General features: G+C 42.6%; 1 protein-coding gene across 2 annotated transcripts in view; it reads left to right on the plus strand.

Moving 5' to 3' along the window:
- LOC307215744 (sodium channel protein type 2 subunit alpha) overlaps window positions 1-22,977 on the plus strand; it is a 103,039-nt gene that overhangs the window by 53,665 nt on the left and 26,397 nt on the right. For both annotated transcript variants that reach the window (XM_079975397.1, XM_079975398.1), the window contains exons 7-17: window positions 919-1,191; window positions 3,410-3,473; window positions 5,013-5,154; window positions 6,529-6,735; window positions 9,552-9,845; window positions 11,703-12,050; window positions 12,635-12,767; window positions 13,936-14,174; window positions 14,603-14,776; window positions 19,116-19,472; window positions 20,810-21,289. In XM_079975397.1, the coding sequence (XP_079831523.1) occupies window positions 919-1,191; window positions 3,410-3,473; window positions 5,013-5,154; window positions 6,529-6,735; window positions 9,552-9,845; window positions 11,703-12,050; window positions 12,635-12,767; window positions 13,936-14,174; window positions 14,603-14,776; window positions 19,116-19,472; window positions 20,810-21,289 (2,711 nt within the window). The remainder of the gene's footprint in view (window positions 1-918; window positions 1,192-3,409; window positions 3,474-5,012; window positions 5,155-6,528; window positions 6,736-9,551; window positions 9,846-11,702; window positions 12,051-12,634; window positions 12,768-13,935; window positions 14,175-14,602; window positions 14,777-19,115; window positions 19,473-20,809; window positions 21,290-22,977) is intronic.

Raw genomic sequence — 22,977 nt, forward strand, 5'->3', positions numbered from 1 at the left:
GATGAAACCACACTTTTAAGCATAAGCCGTGTTGCTTGCTGCACTGTATAAGCAAAAAGAAAAAGAAAAAAAAGCAAGAATCAAAAACTTTTGTTTTCAGCGATTCTTTGCTTTTTAACTATGGCAGCTTGATTATTATTATTTTTTTCCAAATCAGCCTTTGCGTTTAACAAATTCTTGCATGAGACATTTGCAGTAAGTGGCTATATGATTTGCATCTTATGACATCAAGCTTTCCGCTTTTAAATTAAGAGTCAAGATTAAGGCTTTCATACTGATGCAAATTTTACCATTTGTTGCAGGCACTCCCAACCGAAACTTGCTATCAGTTGTGTTTGGGTTTTTATTTATTTATTTTTAAAAATTATGCATAAATAGATGCAAAATGTGAAAGTTAGCATGGGCTTTTTTCTATGCATGGGAATTTTCTAAAAAGATGTCCTTCTCCAAACCATCACCGATTTTTATTCCATAAAACTGAACATGGGATAATTGAAATAACTAATTAAATAAAAACACCTTATTTGTGTTGTTCAACAGTTCAAAAACCGACTCCACAATAATGGTTTGGGCAAGAGACACAAGAAAAATAAAACAATATACTTTTCTACACAGGGCTGAGATACAGCATGGATCGCAAAATTGCGTTTTTGCTTAGGCAAAGTGTTTCTCTGATTATGTACCACTGATACCTCAATATATCTGTTTTATTTTCATACACAGTTTCAAATCAGCATAAACCTAACAGCTTTTCATTCATGTTCACAGGCAATCAGGCTTTTTTCATTAAACTGTCACAAATATAAAAACCATTTTGTTGTCATTCTGCATGAAACATTAACTAAGTCAAGCACATTCACGTGACATACAGTATATTGAGCGTGCGACATCGCAATGAATTTCCCTTTCTGTTTGCAGGCCTGAAGACCATTGTGGGGGCCCTAATTCAGTCAGTGAAGAAGCTTTCGGATGTCATGATCCTGACTGTGTTTTGTCTGAGTGTATTTGCATTAATAGGGCTCCAGCTTTTCATGGGGAACTTGAGGCATAAATGCCTGATTTGGCCGCCAGACAATTCTACTTTTGAAATCAACATAACTTCCTATTTCGATAGCACAATGGGCGATAATGGTACCTTTGTTAATAGAACTGTGACTACGTTTAACTGGGATGACTACGTCAGTGATGACAGTAAGGCCTGGTGACACATTATTACTTTTTCATTGATTTGTTTATATATATATATATATATATATATATATATATATATGGATCTTAATGTTTTGCTGATCGCAGCTGGATTGTTGTCAATAGGCACTAAAATTATGCAGCACAGCCTAGCCTATAGTGCTGAAACTGAGTCCTGGGTTTGCAGGCACTGATGATGAGCTGATTGGCGGAAAAAAAAACACACACCGATAAATAAATTTTAGAACACACAAAGCATTTTTTAAAAAAGACTCCTTGCACACTGCTCCTCTCCCCCTTTCTTCCTGCCCAGGGCAGTCCTACCCTCCGACTGCCCCTCAGAGCCGCCATGTCACACGAGGCTGGACCTCAGTGGCAGCAGTCTCTTCTTCTCCTTGCCCTCTTCCCAGCAGCCACTGCCAGCTGCCCAATGGGAGGAGGCCAGCAGCAGCAGCAGCAGCCATGGAGAGGCAACACGATGCTCCCTCACCACCACCATTCAGGACAAGTGCTGGCTCATCCTCCTCTGTGAGCTCAGTGGCAGGGGAAACAGGGACGTTCTGGGATCAAATCAGAAACTGGGATGGCTTTCGTAATTCCAGGACTGGCCCTGGAAAATCGGGACACGTGGAGGGTGTGCTTTACCTATGCTAACAGAGAAAACTGCAAGGCTTTGTGCTGGCATTACTAAATGAAGATAAATCACTTAACTTTAAATGTCTAGTCATTTTAACGTCCTTGAGTTTGCCTATGTATTTACCCACACAGCTGAGTAGTGCGTTGTGGGTTGTACAAGCTTTACACACGAGAGGTATGAATCACCAATGCATCATCCCAAGGCCATTTCTGTCATGAGGTACACTGGTGCAGCCCAGCGCATTTCTTGTTTTCCTGTGACCTCTTATAATGGGGTTTCAAGCTGTATGACAGAAATGCATCGGTCTCACTGATTGGACACTGTACTTATTTTAGCACAAACTATTTTGCAGCTTTCATACCTTGCTTTCATCTTCTCTCCCCCTTTTCCTTTTGTATTATGTCTAGCAGATTGCAAGACTGCAGGCAGGAACATATCTATATCATCTATATCAGGCATGGCCAAACTCGGCCCTCCAGCTGTTTTGGGAGTACAACTCCCATTATCCCTAGCTAACAAGGACCAGTGGTCAGGGATGATGGGAATTGTAGTCCCAAAACATCTGGAGGGCCGAGTTTGGCCATGCCAGATCTGTATATCTGTATATCTAGATCTGTACAGCACTTTGAAAAATTCAGGCCCTTTTAAAGCGCATAGTAATAACGATAGTAATAATAATTCACAGTATCTATAGGACTGCTGTGTTGGCACACCATGCACAGACATTACATGTAATCTGGTGCTCAGTATAGTGCAACTTAGATTCCGAACAGGTCACTGGAGTAAGCACCCCAGTTTATAATTTACCTTACCTAGTAATATTTATTTATTTATTTATTTATTTATTTACAAACATACATACATACATACATACATACATACATACATATATTCCTTTCACTAACTGGGTCCCAAAACAGTTTTAAAAAATTAAAAACATTATATATATATATATATATATATATATATATATATATATAAAAATAAAGTATGGATTTAACATTAGAGATCAAAACATCAGAGATTAAACTATCAAAGCAGTGTTCATGATGCAAAGACCTCCTGGAATAAAACAGTTTTAACCAAACACCTGAAACTTAACAGGGACAGTGATTGATTTCTGCTAGGAGAGAGACCCATAGAGTAGGGCTCACTACACTGAAGACATGATTCCTTGTTGATGTCTTTTGTGCTTTTGGTCTATGGGGGACTACCAATACTGTTTCATAACTAAGCTGAGGGGCTTGTGCCACAATAATTCTATTGGATGATGTATATCGTGCCAAATATTCTTTTGGTGGGTGTACCCTCTGAGTGGAGATGTATTCATGGGATGCTTCTGTCAGAAGGGAAGCGGTGACTTTCACAGGCAGAACTGAGAGCTACATGGGGAAAGAAGGAATTGGCAAAAATTACTTTATCTGCTTTCCACTAGTGGGAATTCCCACTGGAGCATCCCAGTTCTATCCATGAGCCTGTTCATAAATGCCTAGTTAGGATCCAAACCTTAATCGCCAAGATATCATGGGACTCTCAAGTTATTTCCAATGCAATTAAATGTTATCCATTTCTGTTTCCAAACAGATCACTTTTACTTCTTGGAAGGACAAAATGATGCTTTGCTGTGTGGCAACAGCTCAGATGCCGGGTGAGAGAATGGTCCATTACACTTTATTCAAGAGAGTGGGTTGCCTTTAATATCCACAGCATTTCAGATCGCTAGCATTTTGGGCTCAGAAGCCTACTGTCTGGATGTCAGCATCTACATTTATGGGGATATGAAAGAGAGGGCGATCTTTGATACGGAGAACATGTCTTTCCCTAACAACTCCCCCATCCACCCAATCTTTCAATGTTCTTTTTACACACTTTGAAAACACTCCTAAGATCAATGAGAGGCATCTCCCTCACTTTCAGTACCTCTCTTAAGTGTTACACTAGGTAAAGGTAAAGGTACCCCTGCCCGTACGGGCCAGTCGTGTCCGACTCTGGGGTTGTGCGCCCATCTCACTTAAGAGGCCGGGGGCCAGCGCTGTCCGAAGACACTTCCGGGTCACGTGGCCAGCGTGACGAAGCTGCTCTGGCAAGCCAGCACCAGCGCAGCACACGAAAATGCCGTTTACCTTCCCGCTATAAAGCGGTACCTATTTATCTACTTGCACTTAAGAGTGCTTTCGAACTGCTAGGTGGGCAGGAGCTGGGACCGAACGACGGGAGCTCACCCCGCCGCGGGGATTCGAACCGCCGACCATACGATCGGCAAGTCCTAGGCGCTGAGGTTTTACCCACAGCGCCACCCGCGTCCCGTAAGTGTTACACTAAAGCATGATAAATTCAAATGGTAACACTTTGTGGTGGTATGTTAAGGATTTGGGCAAGACAATGGCTAGTTTTCCCTAGGTAATGTTGAAAAGGCAATGACCCTGTAGACCAGCCTTTCTCAACCTGTGGGTCCTCAGATGTTGTTGAACTACAACTTCCATCACTCCTAGCAAGCAAGGCCAGAGCTCATGGATGATGGGAGTTGTAGTCCAACAACATCTGGGGACCCACAGGTTGAGAACCGCTGCTGTAGACCTAAGTAAAGAACCTGCAGTTCAAGGCAGTGGTGGACTTTGGACCCTGTGTGATGCTAAAATTCGGGGGGGGGGGGGGTTGCGTCTCACGCTCGGTTCAACATCATTGTTTTGGTGCCCCCTGCAGGGTGATGCCCAAGGCGGCTGCACCAGTCGTGCTACCCTAAAACCCCTCATTTCAAGGATCACATGGGACCCTTAGTTTAATTCCATGCGTCCCTCCTTATCATTCAGCTCTCTGGACACTGTAGGTTCGCTCTTGCTCTCCAACTCTCCTCTCTGGGAATCTCTTTCTCTTTCACTTGAGGTGTGTGTGCAAGAGGCAGACAAGAGATCATGAAGCCCCACCCACTATCAGATCTGGCTCTAACCACTATTGGCTGCAGCCCCAGTTGACCTTTCCCATAGGTCAATGGCCCCTCATAGGAAGAAGGCTTCTGATCTCTGCTGTAGACCTTTGCCTGAAGTTGGCTTTCTTGAATTGTTCCATAGAGTAAAATCACAGTTGAAAAGCATTTTCATTCTACTGACAACTGGCAGACTATTTGCTCAAGAAAACACATTGATTGAGATGATGTTTTGAAAATGTCTTTCCCCCCACTTTTTTCTAGTCAATGTCCGGAAGGATATATGTGTGTAAAAGCTGGTCGAAACCCCAACTATGGCTATACAAGTTTTGATACCTTCAGCTGGGCCTTCTTGTCACTCTTTCGGCTGATGACTCAGGACTTCTGGGAAAACCTTTACCAACTGGTGAGAGACTTTATATGCCAGGAGTATTAGTAATACTACAGAGGTTGATTATATAAACAGGGGCAGCCAACAAGGCGCCCTCCAGATATGATTGCACTCAAATTCCAATCAGCAGTAGACAACATGGCCAATGATCAGGGATGATGGAAATTGTAGTCTCATAATATCTGGCAGGCACCACACTGAGTACCTCTTATTACTGTTACCATAGTAATAATAAGAGCAATGTATTACTATGAATACTTCAGTGTATTTCAAAGGTAGATGAAGAAGAAGAGGAGTTTGGATTTGATATCCCGCTTTATCACTACCTGAAGGAGTCTTAAAGCGGCTAACATTCTCCTTTCCTTTCCTCCCCCACGACAAACACTCTGTGAGGTGAGTGGGGCTGAGAGACTTCAGAGAAGTGTGACTAGCCCAAGGTCACCCAGCAGCTACATGTGGAGGAGCGGGGAAGTGAACCCGGTTCACCAGATTATGAGTCCACCACACTGGCTCATGGTCTGTGTTACCATGTCACAGATAGAACAATCAATCTCAGCAGCATAAAATTGCATGTTTCAAGTCAAGGGCATAGTTTGCCATCTTGCCACAAATGGTACAGTCCATTGGGATTTGTTGCATTCATGCTCAGGAACAGGGAAGCTGTAATAGCACAACAGGAGGAATAATAACTGGCGCAAGGTTAAGACCGTCCACAAAACCTAATGGTTTTCAAACCATACAAGTTGTTTCGATGTGCGGCCATGACTCCAGCTGACAGAACTGGCTATTCCAGTGAGCAACAGGGGGAAAGGTGACTCGGGTGCTTTACAAAATGTCTCCGCTGAAGTGAGTCGCAGTGTTGCATAAAGAACATTTCAGTGTTAGTACTTTGCCTCCCCCCACCCCCAACCAGCAATATGGCTGCTGCAAAGCAAATCGGCTGCGTACAGAATGGCTTATACAGAATGACTGTACAGGACCTTGAATTCCCATTCAGGCAGCTGGCATATGAAAAATATGCAGGGGGCCAGTTCTGTCGTCAGAAGTCGACTATGGCAGCTGTTCCTCTCCCTTTCAGATAGAGGAAGCACATCTTGTATTAAGCATGAATAAGAGGTGAGGTCTAACTGTACTAACTGGTGTGTATATCCACTTGTAAAAAAGGAATGCAGCGGTTGTTATTACAGCCTCTTATTTACAACATAGTTTGACATGTGAACTTGTACATATAGCTCATGTACATAAGACCAGCATGTACTAAGTTTCTCAACCATTTAACTTATACCCATTTTGAACATGTTCCTTGTCACTACGGTATAATAAAGAGGCCATTACATTTTATAGGAATGTTATGAACTGTTTTATTCTTTCCTTTCTTTCTTTTTACAGACATTGAGAGCTGCTGGCAAAACGTACATGATCTTTTTTGTCCTGGTGATTTTCCTGGGCTCTTTCTACCTGATCAACCTGATCCTGGCTGTTGTTGCCATGGCCTATGAAGAGCAGAACCAAGCCACCATGGAAGAAGCAGAGCAGAAGGAGGCCGAGTTCCAGCAGATGCTGGAACAGCTGAAAAAGCAACAGGAAGAAGCCCAGGTATCGTTCTTTCTTTATTAACAATCATTTTTATTGACTATTCAGCACAGGAACAAAAAGCTTAGGTACATTTCCGATGGAAAATGTTTGGACAGTTTAGCATAGCTTTAAGGTTCTAGCTAATCATAGAAAGCAGCCGCTGCTTTAAAGCTGTAATCTCCATTTCAACCAGCTTCTCAGAAGATATTTTGAGGAGAAAGCTACCTGTTATTTTTATCCATATTTGATTAAAAATAACTTTTGTTTTGTTTTTGGCTTATTCTCATACAGGATGGCATGTAAAATCTGTGAAGGTGCTTTTAGCTAGTTAACACCACCTGCATGTGAGCTTGAAGCATTTCAAGATGGCGGCCGGGTAGTAGGCATTTACACATACATTATGACAAGTAAATTAGATTATGACAAGTAAACCTTTAGGGTAGGGGTCAGCAACCTTTTTAAGCCCATGGATCTCATTTCAGAAGTGGAGACACTATTGTAGGCATATCCACTTCACTCTGGAGAAAACCAGACGCACCCACACAAGCCTACCCAGGCAACGTTCCCTCTCCTCAAAGCACAAAACCACCCACACAAAACCAACCAGGCAACATGCCCCACTCTCAAAACCAAACTCCATACAAACACCCCCAGGCAACACAGCACATCCACACACCTCACAAAATTGAAACAGGCAATAATGCCCGCTATCACCCTCCCTATCTACCCTGATGCTTCTCTGCGCCCTGAAGCTTACCAGTTTGCCACTATTCCCCACTTCCCATTTTCTGAAAATCAACAAACAGGCAGCTTAGCTGAGTAAGCTTAAAAGCAAAGTACCAGCTCCAGCTGCCTACACTTTCTTTCCTATGTTAAGAATGTATCTGGGCCCACATGGACCCAGAAGCATCCCAGGGGAAAAAATATTGAAACGACTGTTGCTGGAAGCTACAGCTGCTTCCAAATGCTTTCTTTATTTTTTTTAAAAACAGCTTCAATTGCCTGCCCTCAAACCAGAAAACTCAGTAAGGGCTGAGGGCATTGAGGGCACCAAATGAGGTTTTCATGGGAGCAGCAGGGTTCCCACATGCACCACACTGACAGCTCCAGCATTAGGGCAAAGTTATCAGGATGAGTCAATGGTTCTAGGCCTTCCCTCGCTCAGTCACAAAATGATTGAACGATTCCTCCCCCAGGAAAACAAAAGGTGGCTAGGAAACATGAAGTGCAGTGGTGCCTCGCAAGACGAAATTAATTCGTTCCGCAAGTTTTTCATCTTGCGAAGCACGGTTTCCAATAGGAATGCATTGAAAATCAATCAATGCATTCCTATGGAAACCGCCTTCAGACCAGGTCCGGGGACAGTCTGTCCCCCGACCTCTTCTGAAGGCTGGGGGGGGAGGGACAAGGGCTTTTCTCCCCACCGCCAGCCTTCAGAAGGCTGTTCTGAAGGCTGGCGGTGGGAAGAAAAGCCCTTCTCCCCACCTCCCGCCCCGCAAGCTCCGGGGACAGGAGGGCTTTGCTGCCGACCGCCAGCATTTTAAAAGCCCCTGGGACAGCGGAGGTCTTCTGAAGGCAGGCGGTGGGCGAAAGTCTTTGCTCCGGCCCGCCTGCCTTCAAAAGCCGTCCGGGATAGCGGAGAAACGTGCTGCGCTTCTCCGCTATCCCGGGAAGGCAGGCAGGGGGGAGCAAAGACTTTTGCCCCCCGCTGGCCTTCAGAAGAGGTCCAGGACCTCTTCTGAAGGCCGGCAGTGGGCGAAAGTCTTTGCTCCCGACGGCCAGCATTTAAAAGAGGTCCCCGGAGATTTCCCTATGGGCTTGCTTCTTGCGAAGCAAGCCCATAGGGAAATTCGTCTTGCGGAACGACTCAAAAACGGAAAACTCTTTCGTCTTGCGAGTTTTTCGTTTTGCGAGGCGTTCGTCTTGCGAGGCACCACTGTATGTTTTCTATACGGCAGTAAAGCTGGAATCTAATTTGGTTTCGTTTATTTTGTTTTACCCATGTTGCCCTTCTGTTAAAAAAGAAAAATAATAAGAAGAAAAGAATAGATTGTGAAGCCTAGGCTAAGAAACAAGAATAGTCGTGGCAATTTCTTTTTCCTGCTGCAAAGGACTTGTGTCTCCCACATGTTTTGGGGCCAGGTTCAATACTCTTTTATACTCTTATTCCGTGGAGAGTTATGTTCACAAGAGGAAGGAAGGTGCACACCGTTGCTCTGGAGTGTATTTTTCTTCTCTTGTAGGGCAAGACAGTCATGCTGAGAATTAGGCACCACACGTCCTCTTCTGAGCAGCTTTCAAGGAATGAGGCGTTTGCAGTGATTCTAGCCTGCTGGGTTTAAGTACTGGTGCCTGGGACAGTGACTAAGGCCTCTTCATCCCTTACCCATAAGGAAAGATTCCTCAAGTGAAATTCAGCCATGTTAGGGTGTACCTGGTGAGGGCAAGCTCCGCCATGTGGCAGGGTGGCATAGCCTGTTTCAGGTGGCGCCATGAGTGGGGGGGGATAGATGAAGTCAGGAACTGGTGTCTAAATGTTGCACAATACTTTTTAAAGTGTTGGCCAGAGCCTGGGAGAAGGGGTGCCTCACTTCAGGCAGAAACATGCCAGCACCAAATTTTCTGAGGTAAATTTGGCGAGGTCCTGGAAGGCCTTTTGGAATTTGAAATTTGCTATATTGCCTTGTTGAGATGCTTCTTCTTATGTAGTACATGGGATTAGTGTGAGGAACATCAAACTCATCTGCTTTTTTAAAAATAGAAACCCTGGGAATACAGTAGTATTAACGGATTAGTATTGTGTGCCTTAAATGTGTTTAACTTTGGTTACTCAACAGGCAGCTGCTTTAGCCGCCGCCACAGGTGAATCTAGAGAGTTCAGTGAAGTTGGTGGTGTCGGCGGGTTCTCGGAGAGCTCTTCAGTGACGTCAAAGCTGAGTTCAAAGAGTGCTAAAGAGAGAAGGAACAGGCGGAAAAAGAGGAAGCAGAGAGAACAATCCGAAGGAGACGAAAAAGATGAGGATGAATTTCACAAATCTGAATCAGAGGACAGCATCCGAAGGAAGGGCTTCCGATTCTCTATTGAAGGGAACCGACTGACTTATGAGAAAAGATTCTCTTCCCCACACCAGGTAGGGAGAAAGTATCCTGGCCTGTGTGTACCAACTAATATCGGGCCAGGTGGAAATTGCTCAGCCTTCCTCATGTATGTATATTAAGGGGGGTTTTGACCCCAAAGGTCCAATGATTCTTTCCAGTCTTTGGTGGCATGGAATTATGGATCTGCTGGACATGTTTTTGAGCTATTTTTAAGGAAAATCAGCAAAAATGACACTGCCAATATGGTGTTGTTGTTTTTTAACTTTATTTGCATTAGCTAACGGCCATAGCAACATAAAACAAGCAATATATACAATTAAAAGGACAACAATGGGTAAAAAGGACAATCAGATGACCAAGATTATCGTTCAGATAGTGGCCCTTAATCTCATTACACCCTCGATAAACCGGGCAACCTTTGCTGTTGTCTGATCATTTTTGATCTGATAAAAGAAAGAACAATGTGGCCGCAGATGGGCGGCCTGGGATGGTAAGTAAGAGTGGGGTGATGATCTCATTCCTCAGGTCTTTATAAAGAGGACAGGACAGGAGAACATGACCCACTGTTTCCAAATTGCCATCTCCACATGGGCAGAGTCGTTTCTCAGTTGGAATCTTTTGGTATCTGCCCTCAAGTACAGCAGAGGGCATCACAGCCAATCTGGCCAGTGTGAAGGCACATCTGTATTTTGGGATAGTTAATTTATACAAATATGGTGTCAGGGAATCAAACTGAGAAGGGGGGCGGGGAGGCATACGAAGGACAGAGTTTCTTTATAATGGCCAGATTGTTCTGTTGCTCTAAGTCCTTCAGACGCTGTCCAATTAGCCTTTTTGCCGATATGGGTTGTCATTTGACATTTCCACCCAGACACTGCTTCTGACTGCAGTATTCCGGGTACTTCTGGGAAATTCTGGATGTATGGCAACCCTATTTCAGCAAGACACTCCCTTCCTGAGTGCACTCACTTCATCCTCCTCATGACCTTTGCTGCTGTCCCATTCACTGACTTTTCCCTCTGGGCTTAATTGTGCCCAGAGAATGAGGCATGCAGATGGCCACCCATCTCAGTGCTTGCTTGCTCTGAGAGGGTGAGGAAACAAGGCAGCAATAGCAAGGAGCAGGAGCATCGGTGGCAGAGGGCTCCAGTGGTCAACAGTGGCCCCTTTGCTCACTGACACCATCCTGGGAGCAAGCCATGGTTAGCTGGGATTTTGTCCATTTATTGTTTCCCTTCTAAAGAATGGAGGGCGATGAGAAACAGTTCCACTAGGCAGAGACGTTCACTGTAATCAAGTAGAACTGCCTAATAAATATTCATTTAATATTTTCCTGTGTTAACATTGATACAGATCGCTCAGGTGCTCTGGGGCAAGTCCCTAAAAAGCATCTGTGTTTCAATCATTCCTCTGTAAATCAGTGGAGGGAGGGAAAGAGTTTTTCAACACAGTCATTTCATTGGTAATAATTTCTAGGTAATTGGGTTTGGTGATTACATGTGGTGATTTTAATGGTAGCCTATTGATGCAGCTGCAATGGTTCTTTTGATTTTCCTACAATTTATTTTCAGATTTTTTTAATTTTTCGGATAATTTTATCTGTAAGGTTAATGATTATGATTCCTTCCTCCCTTCTTTCTGTGATGTTCTTAGTGTTGTTTCCATGATATTTAAGTGATGTTTCTTTCTGGGTATTTTACAACTGCTTTGTAATATGAATTGTTATTTTCTTCTTAATCGTGTTCCAGTGGCGTCTTACAGTGTTGTAAACATTGGATTTCAGTGTACATGTCAATCAGAGGCATTTCACTATGCTTACGATGCCTTGGCCTTGCACATGGCTTTCAGGAGTTTCTGATTTGGGGTTGCTCCCTCATTTTCCCTCACAGTCTCTGCTGAGCATCCGTGGCTCCTTGTTCTCCCCAAGGCGCAGCAGCAAAGCGAGCCTTTTCAGCTTCAGAGGCCGAGCAAAGGACATCGGGTCGGAGAACGACTTTGCCGACGACGAGCACAGCACCTTCGAAGACAACGAGAGCAGAAGGGACTCTCTCTTTGTCCCTCACAGACATAGTGAGAGGCGCAACAGTAACATCAGCCAGGCCAGTCGATCATCCAGGATGGTACCTGTGCTTCCAGCAAACGGGAAGATGCACAGCACCGTGGACTGCAATGGGGTGGTCTCCTTAGTTGGTGGGCCTCCAGGTCTGATGTCACCCACTGGGCAGCTTCTGCCTGAGGTAATAACAGCAGCCACCGATTTGAAACTGTGCAGTCATTCGGCCAAGGAACTTCATTCCTTTCTGTGGAATGAAGTTTGCTTGGACAATTGCAATGCGCCCTACGGGGGGGGGGCAAGCAGTGGCAGAGCTTCATGCTCTGGCACTGGGGGGTGGGAGGTGGTGGAGAGCAGGCATGTCCTGGGGCATGGCATGCTGCCTGCGGGGGGTGGCACCCAGCGTGGGCGGGGGAGCAGCCACGATGGCACCCCACCGCGATCACACTGCCGGGGTGGTGCGCTCCCCCCGCACTCCTCTTCCTCCGCCAGTGGGGGCAAGGTGGGGCTGCCCGGCGGTACCATTGGGAGTGCAAATGTGTCTCTGCAGCTCCCACCTTGCCACACCCTTCCAGGAGGGCAGTAGTGTAGCACTTTTCCACCACAATGGTTGCCCCTGCTGGATAGCATCAATGGGACTTACCGCCAAGTAATATTTATGACTTGCAGCCTAAAGGAGATTTGGGTATCTTCATCTTCAGTTTGTGGGTATTCTTACGGGACCAAAGAGATGAGAACTGTTAACATTCCTAAGTATTTTGTTTTCAGGGCACCACTACAGAAACAGAACTAAGAAAAAGACGCTCCAGTTCTTACCATATGTCTATGGATTTTCTGTCTGATCCTACTGCAAGACAAAGAGCAATGAGTATAGCCAGCATACTTACCAACACAATGGAAGGTATGTAGAATCTTTCCAAAATCCAGTGGACGAAAACTGAGATTACCATTTAGAAAACAAATAACAAAATGTCCGCTTACAGTTATCTGCTTCTGTTTGGCTGCCTGTTATGTTCTCTGCATCCACAACCATTATTTTACTCTTCTGGTAGTTATACACCATTATGTTATGGCCATTGACTTTTGTTCCCACAGCCATTCTAAATCTAGGAGGGAAGAAGCGCTTGTTTTACCAATTTTAGTAAATGTAAATACAGTGATAATACACAAATTATGATTGACAAACATGGTGCAACAGGATACTCCTGTGGGCCAGAGCCACTGAGCTGCTAAGTCTCTGCTGAGCAAAGTTGAGCAGTGTTGAGTCACATTGATTTCAGCAACAGAGTTACATTACAATCATATGCATGCCTACTCTCAAGTAAGCCCCACTTTGTTCAGTAGGTAAATATGCATAAGGTTGCAACCTTAAGGACAGACAAGTGTCAAAGACTTAACCCCCTCATTTCTACCAAGGAGATTTCCTAGCAATGCTCTCTAGGTTAAATATCATATTGATAGCTAGGTGCCCAGTTTCTGGGCAATTTGATATTTGTATCTAGGAATCTGAGGGTAGCATCTAAGAGTTTCAAATATTTTTCAGCTTCTTCTTAGGCACTGCCAATTGTTTAGACAGCTAAAGCTTTGTCCTGGTGATATTGAGAGCTGAGGAAGTAAAGGAGGATTTTAATTGGCTCAGTTGAAATATCACATCAAACCATGGTTTCTGCTATGCATAGTTAGGTACCCACACCATAGTTTAAGCTTCCAGACACACAACAGGGAATTAGTGGTTTAGAGTGCTTTCATTTTCCACATATTCACTCCCATCTCCAAGGTACAGCGGCTTCTTGAGACTGCAGTGACCCTATCTGGGATTTGTCTGCGGCTTGTGGATTCAGATATAACAGCAACCCACTAAACCCAAACTGTGGTTTGCAAACCAGCATACAGCTTTGGTTTGATATCCTGGTTTGGTGAAGGTTAAACTGGGCTCAGAATGCCATCACCTTAATGAATCATATCACGAAACATGCCTTGTAGGGGAAAAAATCTGTACCACATAATTATGAGTTGAATATATAAAGTCAATTATTTCTTTTTTATGCATTCTCTTTTCTCTCTTCTAGAACTTGAGGAGTCCAGACAGAAATGCCCTCCCTGCTGGTACAAATTTGCTAACATGTGCTTAATCTGGGATTGCTGGCCACCGTGGTTAAAAATAAAGCATGTTGTTAATCTGGTAGTGATGGATCCATTTGTTGACCTTGCTATCACCATCTGCATTGTTTTGAACACCTTGTTTATGGCCATGGAGCATTATCCAATGACTCCTCAGTTTAACCATGTGCTGTCTGTTGGAAATTTGGTAAGTCCTTCATAGTATAATAAATAACAGAAAGCAAAAAAAAGAAAAAAAAAGAGCTAATTTATTTCACTTGCTTTACTCTGTTGGACTTAGTTAGATATCACCCACTGAAATAATTATGAAATTGCTTGGGTTGGATTGGGTCAGGATTAAAAGCCTAATTACAAATTACTTTAAATTTGCTGCTTGAAGTGGTGTCAGCAGTTTTGAAAAAGTAAAACCAAGCACCAGAACTTGTATGAGAAAAAAGATTGGGCCTGTATGAGGATTTAAGCCTGATCAAGTGGTTCACTTCTGGTGGGTTGTTTTTTTCCTTAATAAAACAATTTTTTTTTGATGCTGTAGCTCTTCGTCTCTGCTCGGCAAACATTTGATGAATGCGATCATTGTTATCTGAGGTGGATGACTAATAATGTATTTTTGTGTAGGTGTTTACTGGAATCTTCACAGCAGAAATGTTTCTCAAGATAATAGCTATGGATCCTTATTACTATTTCCAAGAAGGCTGGAATATTTTTGATGGCATCATTGTCAGCCTGAGTTTGATGGAGCTGGGTCTTGCAAATGTGGAAGGGTTATCGGTCCTAAGATCCTTCAGGCTGGTAAGTACATCAGTGAGGTTTCAAAACAACTTTTGATTATATTATATATACAGATTCATAATTTGATCGGTGTACAACAGGGCAGGCCCACCACATATGGAAATACCTGCCCCACTCTTGACAACCACCCTAACCTACAATCATTTTGGCAGAAAGTTTTTGAAGAATATTTTGCTGTAGTACTGGATATTATTCCAGTGGACCGAGGCTCAGTTCTGTTATCCATTTCCCGCGGAACCATGCAGAATATAAATTACGAATGTACATACTATACATTTTACTACACGTGCATGATTTTTTGAAAATTCGCTCAGGAACAAATCAGCAGGTAATAGTGTAATATTCTAATAGCGCACCCCCAAGCATGTTTCCTTAGAAGTTTAAGTGTTACTCATTCCAAAGTAAGTGTATATAAGATTGCAGCCTACAGCTATTTTTTTTTTTAAATATTTTTATTAATTTCCAATTTTTAACAGAAACAAAAAACAACAGAAAAAACAGACAAACAAAAAAAACTCATATTTTCATAACCTTATTTTCATAACCCTCTTTTCCCGGACTTCCCCATACCTTTCCCTTTTTGCATCCTTAGTTTAGTACCATTATTCAGCAACCTATCTTACCCAATTAAATAGAAATTCGTCGTCTTTCTCTATTCCACCCTAAATTTTAAACCCAATTATCGCTGCAATTCTACGTCTTCTTTTCCCTCAGCATTTTAACACTCCTCAGTTTTATAGTAATTCTTAAGATACATCTTAAATTTCTTCCAATCTTCTTCCACAGTCTCTTTCCCTTGGTCGCGGATTCTGCCAGTCATTTCTGCCAGTCCCATAAAGTCAATCACTTTCGCCTGCCATTCCTCCAGCGTGGGTAGTTCTTGTGTCTTCCAATACTTTGCTAGAAGAATCCTTGCTGCCGTGGTAGCGTACAAAAAGAAATTCTTATCCTTCTTCGGCACCAGCTGGCCGACCATACCCAAGAGAAATGCCTCTGGTTTCTTGTTAAAGGTGCACTTAAGCACTTTCTTAATTTCATTATAAATCATTTCCCAGAAGGCCTTAATCTTTGGGCAGGTCCACCAGAGGTGGAAAAAGGTACCCTCAGTCTCTTTACATTTCCAGCATTTGTTATTGGGCAGATGATAAATCTTCGCAAGCTTGACTGGGGTCATGTACCACCTATAAATCATTTTCATTATGTTTTCTCGTAAGGCATTGCATGCCGTAAATTTAATACCTGTGGTCCATAACTGCTCCCAGTCAGCAAACATAATGTCATGACCTATGTCCTGTGCCCATTTAACCATAGCAGACTTCACTGTCTCATCTATTGTATTCCACTTCAACAGCAAGTTGTACATTCTTGATAAGTTCTTAGTATTGGGTTCTAACAATTCTGTTTCTAATTTCGATTTCTCCACCTGGAAACCAATTTTCCTGTCTTGTTTAAAAGCCTCCATTATTTGAAAATAATGGAGCCAATCTCGTACCTTGGACTTTATTTTCTCATAGCTTTGTAGTTTAAATTCACCACCTTCTTGTTCTAAAATCTCAGAATATTTTGGCCAATTGGTTGTCATATTAAGTTTCTTTACCTCCTTAGCCTCCATAGGTGAAAGCCACCTGGGAGTTCTATTTTCCAATAAATCTTTATACCGTATCCATACATTATATAGTGCTTTCCTGACAATGTGATTTTTAAAACCCTTATACACTTTAACCTTGTCATACCAGATATATGCATGCCACCCAAAATTGTTATCAAATCCTTCCAAATCTAAAATGTCTGCATTTTCAAGAAGTAGCCAATCTTTTAACCAGCAGAAAGCTGCCGATTCATAGTAAAGTCTTAAGTCCGGCAGGGCAAACCCCCCTCTTTCTTTAGAGTCAGTAAGTATCTTAAACTTGATTCTGGGCTTTTTGCCCTGCCAGACAAATTTAGATATGTCTTTCTGCCACTTCTTGAAACAGTCCAGTTTATCAACAATTTGTAATGTCTGAAATAAAAATAACATTCTAGGCAATACATTCATTTTAATCACAGCAATTCGACCTAACAAGGAAAGCTTCAGGTTTGACCATATTTCTAAATCTTTCTTTATCTCAGTCCAGCACTTGTCATAGTTGTCCTTAAATAAGTTCACATTCTTAGATGTCATGTTAATCCCCAGGTATTTTACACTCTTTGCCACCACTAGCCCAGTTTCTTCTTGGAATCTTTCCCTTTCAACATTTGTTAAATTCTTTTCCAGTACCTTGGTTTTTTGTTTATTCAACTTAAATCCTGCGACCTGGCCAAATATTTGAATTAATTCCAAAGCTCTTTTGGTACTAGTGTCTGGCTCTTGCAAAGTCAGTACTAAGTCATCTGCAAAAGCCTTTAATTTGTAATGTCTGGCTCCGACCTGAATCCCTTTTACCAGCTGATCTCCCCTAATCATATTTAACAGGACCTCCAGGACCGATATAAAAAGTAATGGGGATATTGGGCACCCCTGACGTGTCCCTTTTTCTATAGGTAATTCATCCATAACCACATTATTTACAATTAACTTCGCCTTTTGCTCAGAATAGATTGCACTTATACCATTTTCAAACCTTTGGCCTACCCCCATCCCATGGAGATTCTTTTTCATAAATTTCCAAGATATATTGTCAAAGGCTTTCTCCGCGTCCACAAAAATTAAAACTGCTTTTGTATTAATGTTCACTGACAGCATTTCTATAATGTCAATTATATTCCTTACATTGGTAGATATATGCCTACCCGGGAGAAAGCCTGCCTGATCTTTATGAATCTCCTCCACCAACACCTTCTTTAGTCTTCTTGCCAAAATGTCTGCAAAAATTTTGTAATCCACATTAAGTAATGATATAGGGCGGTAGTTCTTGATCTGTTTTTTATCAACCTCAGTCTTTGGTATAAGTGTGATGAAAGCTTCTTTCCACGTCTCAGGTGCCCTTTTCCCCTCTAGTATCTCGTTGCAAACCTCCTTAAGTGGCTGAATTATCCAGTCTTTCAAAGCTTTGTAATATCTGGAGGTTAGTCCATCTGGCCCTGGAGATTTCCCCAATTGCATGTTTTGAATGGCACCCTCGATTTCTTGTTCGGTTATTTTCTCATTTAAAAACGCTGTACTTTGTTGCGAAATTTTTTGTAATCCATATTTCTTAAGAAATTCTTCCATATCTCTTTCGTTTTCCGGCCCTTGTGCATACAGTCTTCTGAAATAGCTCTGAAAACAGTTGCTGATCTCATTTGGTTTCGAAATATTCTTTCCATCTACCTCCAAACTTGTAACTGTGTTCAATTTCAATCTCTTCTTCAATTGCCATGACAGGAGTTTCCCACATTTGTCTGCCGATTCAAATGTCTTTTGTCTCATTCGTTTAATTTTCCATTCAATCTCCTGGTTCATCAATTCCATATATTGCTTCTGATACAGTTTGATTTGTCTCAAGATCTCATGTGACTTTGGGTTGGATCTCAGTTTCTTTTCACTGTCTTTTATCCTTTCCAAAATTTTATCTTTCTTCTCCTGTTGTTTCCTCCTTTTCAAGGAGTTCTGCTGTATCAAGAAACCCCTCATCACGGCCTTGCTTGCGTCCCAGATCACTCGTTTCTCCACTTCTGTCCTTAGATTTATCTCAAAATAGTCCTTCAAAGTCTTTTGGGCCTTTTGGTACACCAGCTATTAATCATTCAAGTCACTGAGACCTATCTGCTTTGTTCCCTTAATGCAAGAGGAGTAAAAAAAAAATCACTGGCCAGAAATCAACTAAGCAGTTCTGCTAGTGGGAGACAGCACAGGAGCTCATGCTAGCACAATGGGGCATCCCTTCCTCTCTTTTCACTGCATGCCCCTTGTGCGCCTCCCCCCCCCCCAATATTTTTTGGGCTATGATGCACCCGAGAGCCTCCAGAACACAGCATTGGAACAGAAGAGGGAGGTCCTTCTGTCAGGCAAACAACAAGGCTTATACTGATCGAATGTCTGTTTCAGCACAACATTCAATTCTTCCCATTGCATCTAATGTTTTCCATATTAGAAACTGGCTTTTAAAGAAATGCAGCTTCCTAATTCTGCTACTAGGAAAATGTGCTCTGCTAATCAGATTTAGTCACTAGGAGAAGTCTTGCATATGTGTAAACCGAAATTACTTAATCTGCAATGCAAGTATTTGATTAAATATTTTAGGCTCAATTACCTATGAATAAAAAAATATACACTGTCAGCTTTCATCAACCTACTTCTTCCAGAAGACAGCTCTAATATTAATTGAAATGTAAAGATAATAAACACTAATAGTGATGCCTACTTACTCTTACTTTTCAGCTTCGGGTTTTCAAATTAGCCAAATCTTGGCCAACATTAAATATGTTGATAAAGATTATTGGCAACTCAGTGGGTGCTTTAGGAAATCTGACCTTGGTCCTGGCCATCATAGTCTTCATTTTCGCTGTGGTTGGCATGCAGTTGTTTGGCAAAAGCTACAAGGAATGTGTCTGCAAGATCTCGAACGACTGTGAACTTCCACGCTGGCACATGAATGACTTTTTCCATTCTTTCTTGATTGTGTTCCGAGTACTTTGTGGAGAATGGATAGAAACTATGTGGGATTGTATGGAAGTTGCTGGACAAACAATGTGCCTTACTGTCTTCATGATGGTCATGGTAATTGGAAATCTAGTGGTATGTATCCAACAAATATATATTGTGTCTGCAACGCAAGATTCAGTGTGTAGAGCAAATAACACACAAATATTAGCAGGTTTCACATGACCTCAGCTCTTATTGGTTATAGCTCACAAAGATTGACATGGCATAAGGCAGGAATCCAGTCATCAGACAGTCCACCTGTTGGCTGATAGCACCATCCAAACTTGAGTGTATGGATGACGTTGCAAGGCTTCTATGGAATCCGGGTCCACCAAGGTGCAAACCTATACAGTGTTCCCAATGTGCACCTCAAGAGTATGGCATCTGGGCCAACTCCCTGAGTTGGGTTTGGGTTGAGGCCCAAAGCAACACTTCAAGACCCCTTAAGAAGTTCCCCCCAGTGGGGAAAAGGATGCCCATCCCCATTTACCTCTGCTATGGATGCAGCCCAATGCCTCCAGGATACAGTGGTACCTCTGGATGCGAATGGGATCCGTTCTGGAGTCCTGTTCGCATCCTGAAGCGAACGCAACTCGCGTCTGCACGGATCGCAATTCGCCGCTTCCGTGCACGTGCGTGATGTCATTTTGAGCATCTGCGCATGCGCGAGTGGCAAAACCCAGAAGTAACATGTTCCGTTACTTCCGTGTCGCCGCGGAGCGCAACCCAAAAATGCTCAACCTGAAGCTACTTCAACCCGAGGTATGACTGTATAGGAATTACTGTGGTGGTTAAAAGAAACAGCTAAATAAAATGTGCCCCCAGGAAAGGATCAATCTGAAATGCATCAGGCCTGAAATAAATCTTTCCTCAAGCTCCTGAAATTCCTTTCCCTGTTTCCTTTCCAGTGCCCGTAATAAGAAGTTGCAATAAGCGTGTAGAAAAAAATAATGGATGAATGCTACAGGAACTTAGAAATGTGTGTGCAATAAAGAATGAAGAGAGCAGCGGTGAACAAACTCTTTCCCCTTCTAATTCTCAGTTTGAGATGCCTTGTTAGTTTCATCTCAACAATGAAGTGGCTTCTCCATACAAAAGCTTTCTACCACATGTCCAGTACATGTTCTTTCCGCACGAAGAAGGAGGCCTTAGGTCATGTTTTGCAAATCTGAAACTTCATCTTCAGGTAGTAGACCCTAGGACACCTTCAGCTTAGAGCAGGAGTAGGGAACATGGGCTACAACTTCCATCATGCTGTCTGGAGCTGACGGGAGCTGGAATCAAACAGCAGCTAGACTTGGAAGCATGACGTAAGAATGGCTTGGCAGGATAATAATTAGGATACAAAATTGTTACACCGAGAAAAGAATTATTGTCATTTAAATTGTGCAAAATATGTAGAACCTCTTGTCGTCTTTTTGCCTTAATAGGTTTTGAACCTGTTTCTAGCCTTACTGCTGAGCTCTTTCAGTTCAGACAATCTTGCTGCTACTGATGACGACAATGAAATGAACAATCTCCAGATCGCTGTGGCAAGGATTCAGAGGGGAGTCGATTATGTGAAAAGAAAAGCATATGAATTTGTCCAAAAGGCCTTTGTGAGGAAACAGAAAGCTTTGGATGAAATCAAACCACTCGAAGATCTGAACAACAAGAAAGACAGCTGCATTTCTAACCATACCATAGTAGATATTGGCAAGGACTTTAACTATCTGAAAGATGGCAATGGAACCACCAGCGGCATCGGCAGCAGTGTGGAGAAATACATAATTGACGAAAGCGATTACATGTCGTTCATAAACAACCCGAGCGTAACTGTGACCGTGCCCATTGCGGTTGGAGAATCAGATTTCGAAAATCTGAACACGGAGGAGTTTAGCAGTGAGTCAGATTTGGAAGAAAGCAAAGAGGTACGTTTAGTTTTAATACACAACACTATATTGCTTCAAAATGCAGTCCTTTTAAATACATGAAGTTCCCATTTGAAAACATGGCATTTTAGTGTTTTACCACCAGTGTGAACAAGTGATATACCTTGATATTTCATGTTTCCCAATGCAAAGGTAGAAGACAGTGATTTTTATTAACACGGTTGTTCGTTATGGCAGTTGAAATACTCTAACTCCTTCTTTGAAGATTACCATTAACTTCATATGTTTAATATTCCCCACTTTTTTATTGTATCAAACCTATATAATAAATGAGAATCAGTGATAGTTTTGTAGCCTTGTAATTAAATTGCCCACAGTTAATCATCTAATTTATCTAACATGACCTCTACCTCACTGAGTTCTTGGTGTCAACTTGACCTGCCCTAGAATTCTAAGCTGAAAGAAGACAGGATATTTAGTACAAATATCTATGCTTTGGGAAAAACCATTTTTGGATATACGGTATACACAATAATTTGTTAAGTTAGCTTTAGCCTCCCTCAAACTGTGAACAACACACACTGGATGCTAGAATGTGTTGGGGAATTTCCCCACCTACAGTAAATGCCTGAGATGTAGACATTTTGGGTTAGGAGGATAACCCCCCAGCCACCCATTCCCTCAATATAGATTTTCTAGCACTTTCCTCAATAATATTTGGGATTGAGCAATGGCAGGTGGAATTCTGGGTGGCATGGACTAGTCTCATATTTTATTTTAGTTTTGAAAAAAACTAGGTTAGCCTTCAGCAACATGGCATCCTCCACATGTTTTGGTGAAACTTCATCTAGAGAATTATTTTGGGAATTGTGCTCATTGTCTGCCTGGCTGTTATATTTGGAACTGGGGATATCCCCTCTGCACAAAGATAAAATTAGTGGCCCAAGGTTGCAGAGGGAAGGGAGGAATTTTTTCACATGTGATATGCTTCTTGCATTACATTCTTGGAGTTGTTGCTTTTTAAGCACTTCTGTGTTTAGGGTTGTCTGGTCCCCGGCAGCACAAAACCTTGAAATGTTAGACAGGGCATTGTGGGGAACTCAAACCATTATTTTGCTAAAATATTTTACTATTCATACACAATGTCAGGACACTCAGGACAGATTACAGCGAACTCTAAGCTACAACGGTGCCGCAGTCTGAGCCAACTACCCATTATGTGGGACTTCCATTGTTATAATTCCATTATTCCCCATTTCCCCCCTTTCTTATAAAATAGCCATAGCCTGGCCCAGGCAAATCTGGGCTAAGGCGCTGAGGGGGTGATGTTTGAGACTTTGCTCTCACACCACAAACCCTATCCTAATAATAAGAGCATAGCTGCTAGTAGCCACAGAGGGGGGAAATTGTGGTCATCACAACTGTACCTAATAATAGGGGAATAATTTCCTGTGCCAGCACAATCTGCTCAAGCTGCATGGAATTTGTACGCTTGCATACCTCAAAACCCTTTAGCTGCCACCTACTTTCAGACAATTAACACCCAGGGCAAAAACCTGGAACCCTATCTGTTGTATGCTTTCCGTATGTGGCCCAATGTAGCCTGGTTTGATTGGTGGAGGAAGACGGTGAGTTTGACTGGTGAATAGGTCTGCCTTAGGAAAAGCTGGTTGGGAAAGAAGATGGCCGCCCCCCCCCCCCCATTCTGTGACCTTGTTCACACAAAA

The sequence above is a fragment of the Podarcis cretensis genome, assembly GCF_951804945.1.
Source record: "Podarcis cretensis genome assembly, chromosome: 1".
Taxonomy (NCBI): Eukaryota; Metazoa; Chordata; class Lepidosauria; order Squamata; family Lacertidae; genus Podarcis; species Podarcis cretensis.